The following is a 20,238-nucleotide window of genomic DNA, read 5'->3' as shown; positions in this document are numbered from 1 at the left end:
CGCCTGTGGCACGGTGGCTCTGGATGTTTCTACTCCAGACTCAGTCCACTGCTTCCCCCAAGGTCTGGAATCAGCCCTTCTCCACAATCTTTCTCAGGGTTCAGTCACCTCTTCTCGTTGTGCAGCGTTTTCTGCCACACGTTTTCCTTCCCACTGAGGTGCCTTGATACAGCACTCTGGGAACAGCCTATTCGTTCAGAAATTTCTTCCTGTGTCTCACCTCTTGCTTGAGGGTGTCAATGATGACCTTCTGGACAGCAGTCAGGTCAGCAGTCTTACCCATGATTGCGGTTTTGAGTAACGAACCAGGCTGGAAGTTTTTAAAAGCCTCAGAAATCTTTTGCAGGTGTTTAGAGTTACTTTGTTGATTCAGATGATTAGGCTAATTACTCGTTCAGAGAACCTTTTCATGATATGCTAATTTTTTGAGACAGGGATTTTGGGTTTTTATGAGCTGCATGCCAAAATCATCAGTATTAAAACAATAAAAGACCTGAAATATTTCAGTTGGTGCGCAATAAATCTAAAATATATGACTTGTATGTTTAATTTTTATCAATATATTGTGGAAAATAATGAACTTTATCACAATATTAAAATTTTTTTAGAAGGACCTGTATATGGTGTGTTTACATCTCAACACGCTGCCCAGCGTGAGGCGCTGTGTCCGTCTTCCCTGTAAAGTTTGTCTGTGGTCCCGGTTGGCCGGAGCGTTTATGGATAACGAGCAGCACTAACCTCATCATGTAGGTTCAGCCCGGTGAGGAGCTTTCGTGCTCTCCTCGGAGTGATGCATCACGCTGATTTTATCTAATTTTATTATTATTTTTAGTATTTTTCCGGTTACACGATGCATTAAACCATAACAAATGTGTTGTCTACTTAGTTAATTCGCGCGGCCGCACAGAGATCTGAGAAATTGTCCCATAAACTCAATCAACCAAAATATTCTCTGTGACGCTTATTAAAAACTCAACAAACGCGAAATGAAAGAGTTACTAAAGCCACATTAGCAGCATTGAATTAAATCTCCCGATTGTTGCGCATCTCTGCGCAGTGCAGCAGATTACCTCATCATGCAGGGCGGTCCAAGGCTGTGTGAGGCATTGAGCAGAATTTGATTTAGGGGCCCCTTTTGCTGCTAAAAACATCACCACCTCTAACAGCTTATGTGTTAGATTTAGTGAAATATGAGAGAATGGAGTAGTTCAATTGGTCAGCCTAAGAAGCAATAAGATATAATCGCAGTTTACTAATTTGTATTTGAAAATTCAAAGATTAAACTCACAGCATCAGATTGTTGCTATGATAACAAAACAATCTAACTATGAATATTGTTTTGAAGTTTTACAAAGTAAACTTGCCAGTTCCTTAAAATCTTGTATTTAAATGTTAAACAATTTAAAATCATTTAATTAATGTATGCCTAAACAATTGAGTAAAATTTAACAGCATTGATAATCTCAATAAACAAGTGTTACATTTATGTATCTGTGGTCTGTTTTAAAATATTAGTGTTTATGGGGCTCCTGACGCCCCATAAGGGGGAGTCAGCAGCTCCCCCTTATGGGGCTTCGGGAGCTGCTGACTCAATTTGGATTAAACAGAAGTGCAAATTTGTTGTTTCTATACTAGTTGTGGGTTTAAATAGCATTTCACTGGAGATGTTTTCCCATAACACAGTAATACTTTTACATTTCCTGTCAACTTAACATCTTTTAATACAAAAAGACGGTGGACCGCCTCGACCACCGGGCTTAGCAAGTTTTCTGGGGGAAACCCTGAACCCAATATATTAAAGGAGGGAAAAATATACTAATTTGCGTTAACTCACATTTTTTTATGTGATAAAATTTCTAACATGATTAATTCACATTTATATTTCAAGCTACACTATTTGAACATAATTTCTTTTTCTGTTTCAGCTGTTTCTTAATGGGACTAATCTCCCATTTCTTAAGTAATCTCTGAAAACAGTTCCAAACTCTCTCCTCTTATTCAGCGGCAAAGATTGTCACGCTGCCGCACCGCAGTGATATTGATCTGTGGCACTCAGAGCACAGGAACCCTGAAATTATTTTGCTGTTATTGGCAAACATAGCAAGGCATAATTTTACATGCAGCTATTCGTGACTCAAGCAACACCAAACTGCTATGAACAGATAAAAAAGCAACAAAGAGATGAGAAATGATACCATGTTCTGATCTCTGTTTTATCAGTCAGTCATTCAAGCTTATTTGTATAGCACGTTTTGGCAACAAGGAAGTTCAACATGTTTTACATTATGAAAACATCATAAACACATTAAATGGTCAACAATTGTGGAAACCAGTAACAGACATTGCATTTTGTCAAGTGTCATTGTTAAAATCATCAATACACATCAATTCTGCGTTATGTTCAATTTGCAACCCTAACAACATTAGAACTAATTTATTAACCCAGTTATTTTTTTAGCAATTAATCATGATTAATTTACAGTAACCGCGTGCAGCATCCTGCAAGCACTGACTTTAAGAGTCTCAGGGTAGCTTCCTATGATAAAACAAAGCAAAAAGAACATTTAAAAAAATACTCGCACCCTCATAAAAGTTTGGCACTCTGGTTAATTTTGATGCTTATGAGGTCAGAAACATCAGGGAGTGGTCAGAGATGATCAGACATGATTTTAATTCGACAGATGTCAACACTGCTATTTTTTGAACATTGTATTTCTTAACTTTCTGTAAAATATTGTAATATTCAATTACTTTTTAAATTTGTGTGCTTTGAAATAGAATGTGCAGTGTACCCTATCCATTTGTGTTCATTAAAATACAATTTATTTGAAGAATTTTGAGGTTTACTCACTTTTTCAAACACACTGATTTTATGAACATTACACACACACACACACACACACACACATATATATATGTATGTATATGTGTGCAATATACTCATCTGTAGTCACTAAATGGTAAGTATCCAGTAAAGAAATGAAAAACTATTGCAATGAAAATAACAGGATATTAATCCTTTTCTTGTCTTTGCATACCAATGAAGCACCAATTATGAGCCAATGTCAGATAATCACTGAATGACACATGCCCTCTTTTTCACTACCACAGCTACTGCCACTGCTGATCCCACTGGAGTTCCAACTCCTGCTCCAATTACCGCTCCCAGTGGTCCCCTGCACATCCAATAGCTGCTCCAAGACCTCCACCAAGAAGAGCTCCAGAAGCAACAGCCATCAGAACATCTCGGACAAATGAGTTGTCTCTCTCTGCCTGTCTTCTTGCATCTTCAGGGTTCATATATGGATTCTTTCTCAGCAGTCGTTCCATTTCTTCTTTCTTGGCTTTGTCAGCCTCACTAAACATTTCATTTGTGAAGAATTTTCCTGCGTTTTTTTTTACCATTTTGTTAATTTTCAGCAGAAGTTCTCTGACCTGAGCAGGATCCTTACTAGTGTTGTCTAAAACATGGAAACCTCCACCACATTGACAAATAAAATTATTAAGAGATTGATTTTCACCCAGTAATTTTTCAATGGAGGCTGTGCCCTGTCTCAACTGGTCTCCATGAGTGAATAAAGTCATGGTATAGTTTGACACTTCCTTCCCAAATATTGTCTGGATGATTTTCACAGTGTCCTGTTCTTCTTTTGTGAATCTAGTCAGCTGGAGAACAACCAGAAAAACATGTGGACCAGGAGCGACCATGGAGATGCAGTTAGCAATCTCTTTTACCACCATTTCCATAGATTTGCTGGTGTCAAACAGACCTGGAGTATCAATTATTGCAAGTCTCTGACCACCAAAGAGACCTAATTCCTTCTGAGAGACTGATGTCACTGATGTCATAGATGGTCTAGATTCAAACTTTTTTCCCCCCAAGATGGTGTTTGCTGTTGCACTCTTGCCAGTTCCAGTTTTCCCAATAAGAACAATGCTGAGGTCTGCATCATCTGCACCTGTTAGAGAAGTGTAAAGACAAAACGATTAAAGAACTCATCAGTTGGATAATTTAAGAGTCAAAGGTTGAAAAAAAATGTACAAAATTAAGTTGAGCTTCGCTCCTTGACCCCGACGTTCCTTCCCTGCGGGGAGGGGGTGGGGTGGATTTATGTTTTCGCATCCACCTGAATAATGTGTAGTTGCACCACTGTCCATGGTTGTGGAGTAAGTTTCTCTTAGTTGCTGTTGAGTACTGGGAAACTACTTTCCACAACACCAACAAAAATAAATTCAGATCAGTAATCTGCATTGATCATTGAAATGGTGATGCTCCAAGCACCATTTCTGTAAGAATAGTCTGCATATTTATATTTTGAGCTTACAAAGTTAGGCAGTTTGACTAATCACAGCACTTAAATGTTTTCGATTTACAGTAAACACTATATATAGTTAATGTGTTATCTTAAGTTCGCTATCTTAGAGGGCTTTAAGTTGCCCTGCAGTAAAGAATGTCTGTTATCAGGGAGGAACCATGTCATAAATTAACTTTGGCACACAGACAGCGAGGAGACATCTCAAGTCATCTCCCTCAGAGAAACACTGGAACTTAAGGACAAACACCGCAATACTAACAATAATTGCAATTTAATTAGTAGAATACAATTTAGTTAAAATTAACATGACCTGAACTAGTCTAATTTGTAGTTTTATATTAACAACTGGAGTCTCTAACCTAGGCCAAACATAATATCAGTTAGTTAAATATAATCAAAACTAGCATAACATCAATTAGAAAATGTCTAGAATAAATGTGTTCATATTGAAAATGCTCATGTATAAGTGTATTATTCTTAAAATCTGCGCTTTGATCTAAGAGGAAGTTCTGAACCACTTTGATAACCAGTCTTTATGTCAATTTAAAATTACTGTACTGATCAGTATTTGTAGGAATTACACGACAGGGAAATAAAATAGGTCTAAGACAGGTTAACTTTTAGTTGAACTCTGGTAAAAGACTAGAGGCTTTGTTCCAACCAGGAATCAGGAATAACATCACATTTCAAACTGGCATGAGAAGAGTTTGCTCTAAATGACCTTTGCTCTCCCTTGTCTAGATAGAGAAGCACAGTAGCCCTGAAATTAAACAAATTTCAGAAGGTAATAAAATTGCCCAAACTGAGTAATTTGAAACTGGGCCTATCCATACAAGTAGAACACCACGTCTTAATTGCATAATTGCATAAATTAAAACAAAGGAAACACCTTTTTGAATAAAAGTAAGGGCCCCAGAGGATTGAATCAGATTTGCTTTTGCAACTCTCCAAAGACGTCTTTGCTTTTCTTTCTTTCTTCTTTTCTATCTGATTTAATTAGCTCTACTTCCTTGAAAAAAAAAGAAAAAAATTGTTTTATTAGATAATTTATCTTTTACTGTTCCAGTAATGCCAGAATTAATAGTAAATAATAAAGACGTTGTGTGGTATTCTGATTTAGTAATGTAATTAGATTAGTTGTGTTACCACCCCACGCCACTAGAGGCAGTAGCAGGCCCGAGAAGATGCGACTAAGGAGCAGATTTAGAAGTACGCCGAAAACTACAGAATTTGCTAAAAACTGTGAGCTGCCGTGAAGTAAATAAAAGAAATAAGTTAAAATACATTCTAAGAGTGAAACTCCTTCCTAAGGTGAAAATATATCACAGATTTCAAAAGAAAATAAAAACGGAAGTATAGGAAACAACGCCCCCTTCACTTCCGGATTGCAATGGTCCCATTTCCAAATAAGGTAGGAGACTGTCAGTGGTCCGTCCCCGCCCCTTTCTGTTTGCTGCAGAGAGGTCCTTCTCCCCGAATCAATCCTGAGTCTCTCAGCCAAGCAACACCAACATACCCAGCGTTCCTCCTCAGAAACTCAATAGTCAACCGCACCGCACCACTGAAGTCCAAACATCCTGGGCTTCCGCTTCCTTCTCAATGTCCGCTTCCTCCTCCAACATCTCTGTTGGCGTCATTTCTACCTCCACTCACACTTATTCCGGACCTCTACTCTCACCGATAGCTCCCCTAGTGGGAGCCAGGTTGTATTACACTCTCTGCCCGCATCTTCTCTGAGCTTAAAAGCTCTTGTCTCTACCATCATTTCATCCCTATCCTCCCAAGCTTCACAAAGTGTGAACATTTAAACATGTTTGTTTTACTGGATTGTATCTTAGCAGGACAGTAGTACATCTTTACCCGTCTTGAAGATCGCTGATACCAGTCTGAATAGTTGAGATTTACATTAGATTTCACTTTATTTTACAAAATCTTCTAACCATCTCGCTTTATTTCACTTCTCCTCTCTACATACAGCATCTTTTTAACATACATAATCAGAGCTCCCCCTTCTGTCCCTTTCATGCAATAACAACATAACATCCTTTTTCCTTTTCACCTTTATTTTGCCATCAAATTCTAACCGATGTTGACGGCCGTTGGCAGGAAAGTTCTTCCGCAACGATTCGTTCTACTCAGAATCTGAAGAGACCTCTGATTTATGAAGAATCTTTATTTGCGTAATCATCTCCAGAAGTTCCACAGTCAGCTAATCAAGTTCTGGCACATTTCAGCAATCAAGGCAGTTCAAAAGCGCTTTACATTACATACAAAAACAAACAAAGAAATGCAGTCCTATAAAACAGAGTTAATTGAAATATAACGTTTTGTCTTGTGGCAGTTTTACACACCATTTGCAATGTTTCAACAGAAACTCTAAACAGACGCATTGTTAAGTCTGAATTTAAAGAAAGTCAGTGTTTCAACAGTTATGCAGTTTTCCGGAAGTTGTTCCACATTTGTGGTGCATAAAAGAATGTCACTTCTTCATGTTTGGTTCTGAATGCAGAACAGACTAGAAGACCCGAGAAGTCAGGAAGGTCGATACAACAGCAGATCTATACGTTTTGTAGCACTAAGCCATTCAGTGATTTACAGTATTTTATAGTTTATTCTCTGAACATCAGGGACCCAGTGTAGGGACTTAAGAGATGTTGACTGCCTTCCAGACATTAGACAAACACCAGCAGCAGGATTCCGGATCAGCCGCAGCTGTCTGTCTTCTACAGAACAGTACCAATCTTCTTTATCAGGCGGTTGAACCTTTTAGGTCCCTGGCTCTGACGCAGCTGCCCCAGCAGATTACTGCAGAAGAGACAACACTCTCAACAATAGAATTATAGAAAATGCACAAAACCTTGCTGCAAACCTCGACAGCTATTGGCTTCCTCAATAAGAATTCCACACACTCTAGTATTCAGTTCACAGGTCCTAATTCGATGACTAACTCCATTATTCTTGTCATGACTCTCTGATGTGGAGGCTTAAGCTTCCATCAATATCACATTATTTTCACAGCCCAGGTAGCAGGCTGTGCCATCGAAGATCTGCAATAATTTCAACAATCTTGGCAGTTCAGTCTCTGCAAACTGCCGCATGCCTGGTAATTTGTGACGGTGTCTATGCAAGGTTATTCTGACCCCACAATCCTTCTTCCACTGTAAATTTACTAAAACAATATCTTCACTCTAAATTAGCGGTTCTCAACGTGGGCGGTACCGCCCCCCAGGGGGCGTTCAGAGGGCGGCAGGGGGCGCTGGCGGACATTTTTACAAAACGGGGGCGCTGGGATGCCTTTGGGGGGCATTTGGTCGAAGGTAAACTTTACACCTTAAATCCACAACAATACCAGTTTAGACTTTGAGCAACTTGCTAAAACTGTATTGTGTAACAATAAATCATGCTTGGCTGCAACTGTATCGATGGCAGCTCTTCTTCTATTCAGTGTCTGTTAGCTTCTTGGTGCAGCTCCTCTCCTGCTAGTAGCTTCACCACATCAGTTCAGCGTTACGTCATCGGCTGATGACGTTGCTGTGATTCACTTTGTCTGGTATTTTTGTACATATGTTTTGCCAGTTTTGTGATCATGTTAAGCAGCAACTTATATTAAAAAGTGTTTTATTGTCCGTTTGAAAGCTGCCCGCTTCTATGGAAGAACAACAGAAAATCGCTCTTATAAACATGTAATTATTAAAATCACCATACCCTCACTTTGTATCCCTCTGAAAAATGAACCTATTTAAATAAAGAAATCCCTCCATGGTGACACCACGATAGAGCGTTCATTTTATAGCGTTAACACCGGAGCTGTAAGTGGTCCAACATGAAACGGGGGTGATAGAACAACACAGCACTGTAAAATTTCAATAATCAAAATACCGAAATTGTTTCCGTTGTTTTAAAAGGCTTATGTTTTCTCCCATCAATGCGCTTCCCAACCGCCCTGCACCATACGGGGTTAAAAAATGTTTTAAAAATTAAAAAAACAACGCGCACATTGCGTAAAACTCTGAAACAGGAGAAGCGGGACATAACACGGAGAGACGAACTAGATGTGAATTATGGCATAAAAACAGAGAATCCGACGCTGAACAGTGAAAAAAAATCAACACATGATGTGAAACACATGACAATTAGGCGGCGCAGCAGGTGATGAGTGAAGATTAGAAAACGGCACAAAATAAGAATATTTTTTCCACTCTGATTGGCTGCTGTTAGGCCTACCAATTTTAAGTTGAATGTTCATTGCATTTTTCGTAGACGCCTATGAAAATAATTTCTATTCCCATGACTTTTTTGTTTTCTGGGAAATCATTTTTGATGATAAATACAGAAACAAGGATAAAAATCAAAACATCTACTATAGTGATAGTGATAATAATAATAAAATAATTGTCAGTGCAAAGTAGCCTACAAATTCTTTGGTGGGGGTCGGTGAGGGACCTGGATAAAGGCTAGGGGGGCGCTGGCCCAAAAAAGGTTGAGAAACACTGCTCTAAATCAAGGTGAATGCTCTCATTCCTGCCCTTAAGCATCATCCTGATAGAGAGTTTAACTTTCTCATTGACGGATTCATTCATGGTTTTCACTCGGGCATAAATATTCCAAATTCTCCTCATCACTGTCTATATTTTCAGTTTGCTATTTTCAGGTCCTGACAGTTGACTCATTTCTAGCCAAAGAAGTCAAAGAAGGGTTCGATAAGATCATTAAAACAATTTGCTTAGCAAACCACGGCACTGGGCTCTTTAAAGTCCTCCTCATTCACCCAGATTTTCTGGTGTTCATAGACATGCTTTAGAAAGCTACTTCTCAGCTTTCCTCACTTTCGGTCATTAAGTATCCTTGAAAGATCAATCAAATCACTTTGCTATTAATTTTTCTCACTGAAAGATGTTTCAAATAATGGTTGCTTACATTTCTTGACTATCTGAATTATGCAATTTGTTTCATTCCTCAGAGAAATCTTACATTTCTTATATTCCACCAAAAAAGCAGCCAACATCACTTCTGTCCAAGGCTCACTCATCCTCGATCACTTGAGGGCACATTTTTCCTCTACAATGACTTTCTCATAAATCCCAAGCACTTTCAACTCTACACAAATGCAACTCCTTCTATAGACTTGGTGGCTATTACAGAGGTAAATGATAAAGCAAAAATGGCCCCAAGAGTTTATTCGCTTGCACTTTTTGAACTTACCCCATCATTATTGCAGCAAAAACTTTGGGGACATGAATGGCGTCTGAATAAACTCTCATTTATTCAGACTCACTCTGGTCTACCATCTACCATCAGTTCCTGCTTCAAGCAGCTCACTTTCCAGTAACTCAGAGCATCTCTGATGTTCTGTCACTTTCTTCAAAAATTCTGACTCTTTGCTCCAGATTCAGAAACTCATCCAACTCATTTCAGAATCCTGAAATCCAGCCCCTTGAATCTGGATCTCCAGCCATCTCAGTCTAGCCCTGTTAAGATCAGGAATATCTCTCAAACTTTATTCCAACTGTTCTCTTTCGCATAGGAACCCCCTCTTCAGAATCCAGTCAGATTGTTGCTCATCCCTCCATTCCTTCATCTCTGATGAGACAATTCAAGTTTTAGTTGCTGGTTATCCCCAGCGTACAGTTCATGCATCCTCATTAATCTCAGTGATTCACAACAAACTCGATCTCTCATCTGTTCTATTTAAATCAGACTCTTTTGGGGGTCCTGTGCAGGCTCGGGAAAATAAAATGATCCGTTTCCCGAAGACCAAACCTCCACACAGTCTTCACCTCCCAAACCTGCATCAACCTCCCCAGATAACCAAATCAAGATCATTCATCCCTCATCCATACATCCTTCATCCCTCGTCCCTTCATCAATAAATGTTTAAACGTATCTTTGTGGCACGGTCCTTGGCTCCATCCATCTTCCCATCAATTTTAACTATTTTCCCTGTCCCTACTGAAGAAAAGCAGGCCCAAACCATGATGCTTGCCACCACCATGTTTGACAGTGGAGATGGTGCGTTCAAGATGATGAGCTGTGCTGCTTTTATGCCAAAGTAATTGTTTTGCATTGTGGCCAAAAAGTTTGATTTTGGTTTAATCTGACCACAGCTTCTTCTACATGTGTTGTGCGTCTCGCAGGTGGCTTGTGGCAAACTTTAAACCAGACTTTTTATGGATATCTTTGAGAAATTACTTTCTTCTTGCCACTCTTCCATAAAGGCCAGATTTGTGCAGTGTTGACCTATGAACAGACTCTCCCACCTCAGCTGTAGATCTCTGCAGTTCATCCAGAGTGATCACGGGCCTCTCGGCTGCATCTCTGATCAGTCTTTTCCATGTTCAAGTTGAAAGTTTAGACCTCAAATGACGGCCAGGTCTTGGCAGATTTGGAGTAGTCTGATACTACAGCACAGTGCTCCTTGAGATGTTTAAAGTTTGGGGAACCTTTTTGTATCCAAATCCAGCTTTAAACTTCTCCAGAACAGTATCTTGGACCTGCTTGGTGTGTTCCTTGGTCTTCATGATGCTTCTTGTTTTATGGTGGTTGGCAAGCAACTTAATGGTGTGCATTACCGTCACCTACTGATATGGTGTGGATCAGAACGCAACTTATATGTTTTTTTTTTCCAAAAGAGAAAAAAAACGTATATCCTTTCTATCAGGTTAGTTTCCTGAAGGTAGTTTATTAAATAACGTAAATATTCAGAAGAATTCCCCAGAACATCTTGTGTCGTAACTGTAACTTATTCTTTACAAGTCGACTTTCTAACTTCCTTCTCTCCTCAGAGAACTGAGGACAGAACAACTAAATGTTTTACTGTCTCTGCTGGGAAACTAAAATCACAGTTTCCTGTTGGATGTTTCCCCATTTTAAATAGTGAAACTGTTTAAACCTCCATCCATCCATTCATTTTCTGCAGCTTATCCAGGGTCGGGTTGCGGGGGCAGCAGCTTCAGAACGGAGGCCCAGACTTCCCTCTCCCCAGCCACTTCTTCAAGCTCCTCTGGGGAATCCCAAGGCGTTCCCAGGCCAGCCAAGAGACATAGTCCCTCAAGCGTGTCCTGGGTCTTCCCCGAGGCCTCCTCCCGGTGGGACGTGCCCGGAACACCTCACCAGGGAGGCGTCCAGGAGGCATCCTGACCAGATGCCCGAGCCTCAACTGGCTCCTCTCGACGTGGAGGAGCAGCGGCTCTACTCTGAGTCCCTCCCGGATGACCGAGCTTCTCACCCTATCTCTAAGGGAGAGCCCAGCCACCCTGCAGAGGAAACCCATTTCATCCGCTTGTACCCATGATCTCGTTCTTTCGGTCATGACCCAAAGCTCATGACCATAGGTGAGGGTGGAAACGTAGATCAACCGGTAAATTGAGAGCTTCGCTTTTTGGCTCAGCTCTCTCTTCACCACGACGGACCGGAACAGCGCCCGCTTCACGGCAGACGCTGCCCCAATCCGCCTGTTTATCTCCCACTCCCTTCTTCCTTCATTCGTGAACAAGATCCCCAGATACTTAAACTCCTCCACTTGAGGCAGGACGACCCCCCTGACCCGGAGAAGGCACTCTACCCTTTTCCGGCTCAAGACCATGGCCTCGGATTTGAAGGCACTGAGCCTCATCCTGGCCGCTTCACACTCGGCCGCGAACCGCTCCATTGAGAGCTGCAGATCACAGTCTGATGAAGCCAACAGGACCACATCATCCGCAAAAAGCAGAGATGCGATCCTAAGGCCACCAAAGGCCACCCCTCAACACCTCGGCTTCGCCTAGAAATTCTGTCCATAAAAGTAATTAACAGAATCGGTGACAAAGGGCAGCCTTGGCGGAGTCCAACTCTCACCGGAAACCAGCCCGACTTACTGCCGGCAATGTAGACCAGACTCTGACACCGGTCATACAGGGACCTGACAGCCCGAATCAAATGGCCCGTTACCCCATACTCCCGGAGTACCCCCCACAGGACCCCCGAGGGACATGGTCGAACGCCTTCTCCAAGTCCACAAAACACATGTAGACTGGTTGGGCGAACTCCCAAGCACCCTCCAGGACATGGGGTTGTTTAAACCTGTATGACAAAAACGTAACCTGGATATGTTTTCTTCTTTTCTACTTCTTCCTGTTCCCCTCATTACTCCAACTTTCCTTTGAATACTATAAAGCCATCTACCAGTTCTCTCTTCTTCCCACTGCTTCTGCCATCTTTCCTTAACCTTTTGTTTTATAATAGATTTAATTTCCTCTTTACTAAATGGAATTAGTATCCGTGTAACCGTTTTTTGAAGCTTGTTTTGCATATTTGTCTGCCAACTCATTTCCTTTTATCCTACATGAGATGGAACCCATGTAAAAACTACTATTTTACCATGGCCTGAATTATATAAAGTAATAACTGAATCTGCAATAAAAGGTCTGGTCGACTGTTAGGCTGATTATTTTTAACTGTGATGAACTTGAATCAGAACAAATTAAACGTCTCAAAGGACGAACCTCTTCAATCCAACCTGAAGCCAAAATGATTCCCATCGTCTCCCCTGTAAACACTGGGACCCATCAGTGATCCTCTGACATTTTAATACTAAACTCTGGACTTCATGATTCTCTCTCAGAGCAGGTGCTTTTATACGGGGACTTGATTACACACAGGTGGATTCTGTTTTTCATCATCAGTCATTTAGGACAACATTGGATCATTCAGAGATCCTCACTGAACCTATGTAGTGAGTTTGCTGCACTGAAAGTAAAGGAGCCAAATAATATTGTACGCCCCAATTTGCAGTCTTTTATTTGTTAAAGTTTAAAATATCCAACAAATTTTGTTCCACTTCACTATTGTTTCCCACTGGTTGTTGATTCTTCCAAAATAATAAAAAATTTACATCTTTTTGTTTGAAGTCTGAAAACCGGGAAAAGGTTTGAAAGTTCAAGGGGGCCGAACACTTTCGCAAGTGTAGCACTATTTAAAGTGTAAAAGGACTGGATGGAAGAAATCAGAAGACTAGAATTCGTCTACTGGAGCCGTTGTCAGTAATCAATAAAACCAATGCAAAAGAACTGCTTTCAATACCATGTATTTTTAAAGAGAAAATTAAAGTGAACAGCACAAGACAAACATACATAGAACCCCAAATTAAATATACACAGTACTGCAGTAGATCTTTCATGCATTTGTGCACAACCGTTTTAAATTTCCCCACTGGTCAGCACAGTGTCTGACCTACACACATTCAAAAAGTCCATGGTTGAATTGTCCAGATATTTGAGATGACAATGTCCTAGCGCAAGTCGTTTCAGATGAAGAGATGAATAGTGGATTGTGTGTCCGAATGGTGAGATGGAGGGGGAAATGATACAGACCATCAGCCTCCTACCCGACCAGTATGGAGTGATTCTCAGGTTCTCCTGGCCCCAGCCAGTTTTCAGAAGCTCGCCATCCTTTAACCCTACAAAGGGATCACCTGGCCTGTATTAAAATAAACAGGACCAGTAAATTTCCAGCCTGCTAGTTAACTAGACTCTCTTTTCAGTTATACATAGAGATAAATGCAATAGATCTAATCTGTCAGACCAAATAAAGTAATATTTATCTCATTTTCTTAAACATGTTAAATTTAAGACATTAGATCATACAACAATTAGCATTGGCTACCACCAACATGCTAAAACAACAAAACAACATTGTGTCCACTACTCACCAATTCCATTAACAGTAGAGAGTATGGCAGCTTCAGGGCTCCAAACTCACTGGATCTTTTTAGATCTACATGATTTTTATATTGTAAGGTTAAAAAAAGTGCATAACAAACAAAGAGGTAACTGATTGTTTGGAAACACCAACCTGTAGCTCCTTTGTCTCCAGCTCTCCCCCTCACACCTGACTGGGGAAAGCTGGAGCAAGCCTAAATAATTACATCAGGTGTGTCAATTGGCTGCATGCACTGTGTGACTGACTGTCACTCTTAACCAATGGGGCAGCAAGGCGGGACTAAGGGCAGTTTTTTCACCCCGGGTTACACATGGCACTGTGTATCCTTTTCTGAAAAGTCTTATGAAACTCTCCTTTACAAACACAGGACACTTTAAAAGAAACAAAACATAATATTTTTCATAAACATTGCAGCATTGACTTTTAAGGTGCACCTACAAGGTTTTTTTGCAACTCCGAATCTGTAAAAGCAATCTCTTTTACCACCATATCCATAGATTTGCTGGAATCAAACAGACCTGGAGTATCAATTGCACGCCCCACTTTGCAGAATGCCAGTAAGCGTAGCTTAGCTTTCCTGTTCATCTGCCTTGTTACAGCATAACTGTCAAAACTGTAATTCTTCATAATTGAATAAACGTTAGCTGGAGATAGGCACCAGCAACCCTCTCGACCCCACTAAGGGACAAGGGTGCAAGAAAATGGATGGATGGATGTAAAAAGGGAAATATTACATTCTCTCCCTTTAGTAATATAAACCTACTTAAAAAATATTTAACCTCTATTTTACAGGGATGATTGCCTTTTGGCCAACACACGACAAAAAACTACACAGTTAAAAGAAAATGTCAAGCTACAAAAAAAAAAAAACAGGTACATGTCATTTAATCGGTCATTAAAACGTTTAGATTTAAAAACATTAAGATAAAACGCACTACTTAGACATGTTAAGGCAGCTGGACCCAACATACAGTTTAATTCTTGTAGGTTGAAAAATATCTTCGGTATTCATAGGTTTGAAGTTAATATTTTCAAACCACAAAACTGTCTTTTTCAACTGTACTTTATTTCTTTCTCAACTACCCAAAGGTAGGGAAGTATGTGCTTTATCTTAGAACAAATGTATAAGTACTAAAAAAGTGAAACATGCTTACCAAAACAAACTCTTGTGCCAGCCATGTTTGTCTTATACAGGTTGTTGAGGTGTTATCTGTTGAGTCATTCTGCTGTGGAGTAGTTTTACTTTCATTTCAGCTTTCTTTTATATACTGCTTTTCTCCTCCCCCTTTATATGACTCAGAGCTGGTCCAAGTTAAATACAAGCAAGCAGGCAAGTTAAGCGGCAGGGGATGGTTCTCTTGGACCATCAGGGGATGTCCAAGAGAACCAAGCTAGGATGATAAAATTTTGTATATATATATATATATATATATATATATATATATATATATATATATATATATATATATATATATATATATATATATATATATATATATATATATATTAGGGCTGTTGTAAACGATTATTTTAGTAATCGAGTAATCTATAGATTTTCTTACGATTAATCGAGTAATCGGATAAAAACAATTATGAAATAAAATATTGGTAAATCTTCCATAACACCAGTGTTACTATCGGATATCAACATCAGTCTATTTTTTCCACATTTGAGCTTCCCTACCAGTTACTTTTTTGTAGACCGGGGGAGCAACACGGGATATTTACGGCTCCTCCGTTCAGAAACTCATCTACCTGCCATGTTCCGCCTCCTGTTTGTTCAGATCGGGATGATATAAGTTTATCGTGCGGTTCGTCCGTAAAGCTGCTCTTACCCTGTAAGCATCAACCCTCAGCCGCCCGCCTTGTTCAGTCTCTCCGCTCACCTGTATAAATCCTCCTCAGCTTCTTCCCGCCGTTCAACCAGCAGCTCCGGAGTAGAAAGGCTGCCGAACTCCCGGCATCGCGCCGGTCATTTTAAGGATGTTTATTGGTCCCACAAAAACGATGAAAACCCGGAATTATCACCAATCAGTAAAAACCCCGCGGGCCGAACTTGAAGATTGGACGTTATGCCGCTAACACGTAGCTTCCGTCAACAACTCAGAGGCGGAAGTCAGAGCTCCGCGCAACGCAAATAATGTTCCGGCTGAAACACGGTGCTCTAAATGATAAAACATAAATTAACGAAGCTTCGAGGCAGGTCAATTTTCCTCGAGGAATTTTAATAATCGAGGTACTCGAATCACTCCAGGAATCGTTTCAGCCCTAATGTGTGATAACACACTGTGCAGAGTTGCTAAGAAATGATGATGCATCTGGTGTTGACATGACAAATTAAACTATGCTCAGGCCCCTGACCACCTAGCTTAGCTAGTTTTCTGGGAGAAACCCTGGTATTTCTTTTCTATTCTATTAACCCTCAACTCACCTACGCAGTTGAGCTTTGACATGTGTGGCAGCCTTGGGTGTGTTTTCTTTAAGAATGTGAAACCAGGATAGTTGATATTAAGCTGTGAGGACATGGGGACATAATCGAGAAAAGAAAAAGGGACCACCGTGGACACTGCAAAAGATAGCAAACGAGGGGGGGGGAGGTGCTCCAACAAAATAAACACATAAGACGAGACACCACTACCAGGGGTCACCCCTGCCACCTCAAGGAGCCTCAATCCCTGAAAGAAATAAACAAAAACAGTCTTAATAAGGCTATTAACTGCCTAATATTTTCATATAGTATGCTATTAAATGTGTGCTCATCATGAGTGTTTCTTGAACCTTAAGTTATAAAGTTCAATCAGGACATTCTACATAGTTCTGACTGTGACTGGGTTGGCAGAAAGACTCAAAGGGAGGAGTCTGGAACCAGACTATAAAACAGCATCAATATAAAAAGTGAAACTATTCACTACCAAGTAATCAACAGCGACACACTACAGTTTAACTGCCTGCAAGAGGACAATGGAAATGGCCAATGTACGTCTTCCAGTTGGTAAGAAAAAGTTACAACTTCTATTTTATTATCTCTGTAGCTAAACAATAGCCATCCATCCATCTATCCATTTTCTTACACCCTTGTCCCTGGTGGGGTTGGGAAGGTGCCCATCTCCAGTGAGACATTTCAGGTGAGAGGCGGGGCACACCCTGGACAGGTCGCCAGTAGGCAAACATTCAATGTCAAATAAAATAAGTGAATTTTAGAGTTTCTGTTTGAACCACATTTCAGTTTCTTTCTTGATTTTCATTAAATATAGAAAAAAATATTTTTCTTAGTGCTAAATACCTATTAGCCTTAATTTTTAGCCTTTAGTAAATGTACCCAATGATGGGTGTGGCACACACTCCCACCTAAGCTTTCTTTTTAAGCTAATTTGAAAAAGTCTTATAAGATTTTCTCTTTGTTTGTTTCTGTTGTATGAAGTACATATTTTTCTTACACTGAGAACATTGAGATTTGATCAGAAGTATTGGAAATCCTGACTTGGAATAAAGTAATTCTAATTTGTAATTAATGGAAGCTTTGGATTTACAGACATTAAAAGATGGATGTGTTCGTTCATCTTTTCTAATCTAACAAAAGTGATGAATATTTGTAAAAAGGGTTGAAAGTCATGCATGGTTATCAAAATATTTTACAGATATAAACCTGAGTACTTTAGTGCACATTTACATTTAGGCTTCCTGAGAGAATATTTTGTAGAACCAGCTTTGCACATCTATAAACAAATCCTTTCCATTCTTCCTTGGAAAATAGCTGAACCTTAGAGAGATTTGCAGAAGATAGTGTGAATACTAATTTTCCTTACAGATTGTCAATTGGTCTGATTTTGTGTTAGGACCATTCTAACACATGAAAATGCCTTGTTTGAAACCATTAGTAGTACTCACTGTATGTTTAAGGTAATTTTCCTAGTGGAAGGTGATTCTATACACCAGTCTCAAATATTTTGTAGACTGTAAGGCTTTTAAGCTAGATTGTCCTTGATTTTGCACCACATTCATGTTACCCTTGAAGATGTAATTTTCTGAATTTGTGCTGTTTATTTTTTTATGTTGTGACTACATTGTCAGTTGAGAGCACTTCTGCTGTTCAGTTACTCAAATACAATAAATTGACTCAATTTAATTCTGCATTCTCTGTTATTCTACTTCATTACATTCAACAAATTTAGTAAAGTGATCTGTTTCAACTTACTCATAAGGTGCGGATTACTTGGGTTGTAACCAAGATCTGGTGTGAAGATCATATTAGCAGGGGTATATAAAAAGGTTTGAATGTTCAATACTTATTTTCTGCATTGCAGGTGAAGAGTTATGATGCCAGCACAAAAAGTTATGCATTCTTCAAATGTACTGCAGATATTTAACCCCTTTATGCATGAATTATGATCCTTTATGTCAGTATTTTTCTTCCAAAGTGTATTTTAATTTTAATGTAAGGCCTAAAAATAAGTGGGGGGAAAATTTAAAAAAAATAAAATAAATTAATTCTTAATAATAATAATAATAATAATAATAATAATAATAATAATAATAATAATAATAATAATAGCCCTTTCATGCATAACAGTCACTGCAGTGGAGGAGAAACAAATTGTAGGATTTTTTTCTAGGTGGCCAGTTGTAATTTTCTCCAAATCCAAAGTTGTTATTTGGAATTTGGAAATTCCAGTAGTTTTATAGTCTTTAGGGGTTATTGATGTCATGATATATTTTTTTACCTGCTAGAGTTTCTATAGTAGAAGGAAGGACCAGATATTCTTGAGTTGCTCTTTTGTCTGTCATTTTGGATATTCAAAAACGTTTCTTGTACTTGCAGTGGATGACCAGTAGTCCGTAGTTTACTGTGTGATGCACTACTGTCTACTTCAATGTGAATTTATAAAATAAAAATCCAGAAGAAACATAAGAAAATGGCTTTTAGAAAGCTGTTCACTGCAGTGACTGCCATGCATGAAAGGGTTAATTTCATTTCTGCAGGTTTAATCAAATTTAACAACATCAATAGAGTTAATTCAAATGTCAGAGTGGGTACTTTAGTCATGTATAATCATGTTCAGTATACATGATTACACATGATTAAAGTATACATTGGACTTGATGTATGCATCAAGTCCAATGTATACATTAGACTTGTCCATATATACTTGGACAAGTCAAGCGTGCATGGACAATGATAGGTTCATGTATAATGCTGCTGTGGATCATTGATACTTTTGTTGTCTTTCAGAACTTACAATATATGGTTCACACAATAACGAAAATTAGTTGCAATGACTCAGATATAGAAAAAGTGTGCAGAACAATGCGCAACAAAAATTGAGTGTACAAAATATAATATAGAATTAAAGCTCCGCGGAGCATCGAGCGGCCCTCGCAGCCAAGCGCCGCTCGGCCTATAGCCACCGCGTGGTCCCAGCACCGCCTTCCCCCAGCCACCGCTGATGTTCTGACGGAGGCATGTTTTGGGTTTTTTCTTGATGAAGTTCATGTCAGAAAACGCTGATTCACAGAGATAGGTTGAACCAAAAAGCCTGGCAACCTTCATAGCTGCTGTGCATAAACCACTGCACCATCACAGACAATGCACAAAGATCTGTTGCAGATTGGCTGATCAGGGGTCACCAACCTTTTTGAAACTGAGAGCTACTTCGAGGCTACCGAGTCATATAAAGACTACCAGTTTTACATGCTCTTCTGAAATAACAAATTAACTCAGTTTACCTTAGACATTATCATTAATGATTAATGATTCTCATCTATGGGTAGAAACTGATCACGTTAATGATTTCTCACAATAATTAGCATTGAAAACTCGGTGGGAAACAGATATCAATATTCAGCACTTTATCTCTTAATCTCAGTAATTGGGTGATTCTATTTTTGCGGCAACATTTCGGCCTCAGGATTTTTGAAAAAAATATATTGTTTTAAGTTTTACATATTTTGTTACAACACTGACATGTTTAACAATAAGAAATTAATATTGGGCAAGCTCAGGATTAGATAAATTAATAATTATATGTGGGGGGGTTTTCACCATTGTCTCTCAATGTGTTCCACCCTGTTACAAAGAGTGTGTCCCTTTTACTATATAATATGTTTTATTCTTGAAATTGTAACACATCATGAAGTTACAAATCATTTCTGACTGTATTGTAAAGAAAAATCTGTTTTTTATTTCATTATTACTGACAGCATTGAAAATATTGGTAATTTTAAAAAC

The 20,238-nt window shown here is 39.3% G+C and overlaps 1 protein-coding gene across 1 annotated transcript; it reads right to left on the bottom strand.

Moving 5' to 3' along the window:
- Window positions 1–3,156: 3,156 nt before the first annotated feature.
- LOC145552031 (GTPase IMAP family member 9-like) lies at window positions 3,157–3,849 on the bottom strand. Its single transcript, XM_081608320.1, has one exon. The coding sequence runs from the start codon at window positions 3,847–3,849 to the stop codon at window positions 3,157–3,159; it is 693 nt and encodes a 230-aa protein (XP_081464446.1).
- Window positions 3,850–20,238: the final 16,389 nt, after the last annotated feature.

This window comes from Poecilia reticulata, chromosome 6 (assembly GCF_904066995.2).
Source record: "Poecilia reticulata chromosome 6, P_reticulata-male-v2, whole genome shotgun sequence".
NCBI classification, from domain to species: Eukaryota; Metazoa; Chordata; class Actinopteri; order Cyprinodontiformes; family Poeciliidae; genus Poecilia; species Poecilia reticulata.
Note: the sequence above shows the minus strand (reverse complement) of the source record. Positions and strands in the feature narration are given on the sequence as shown.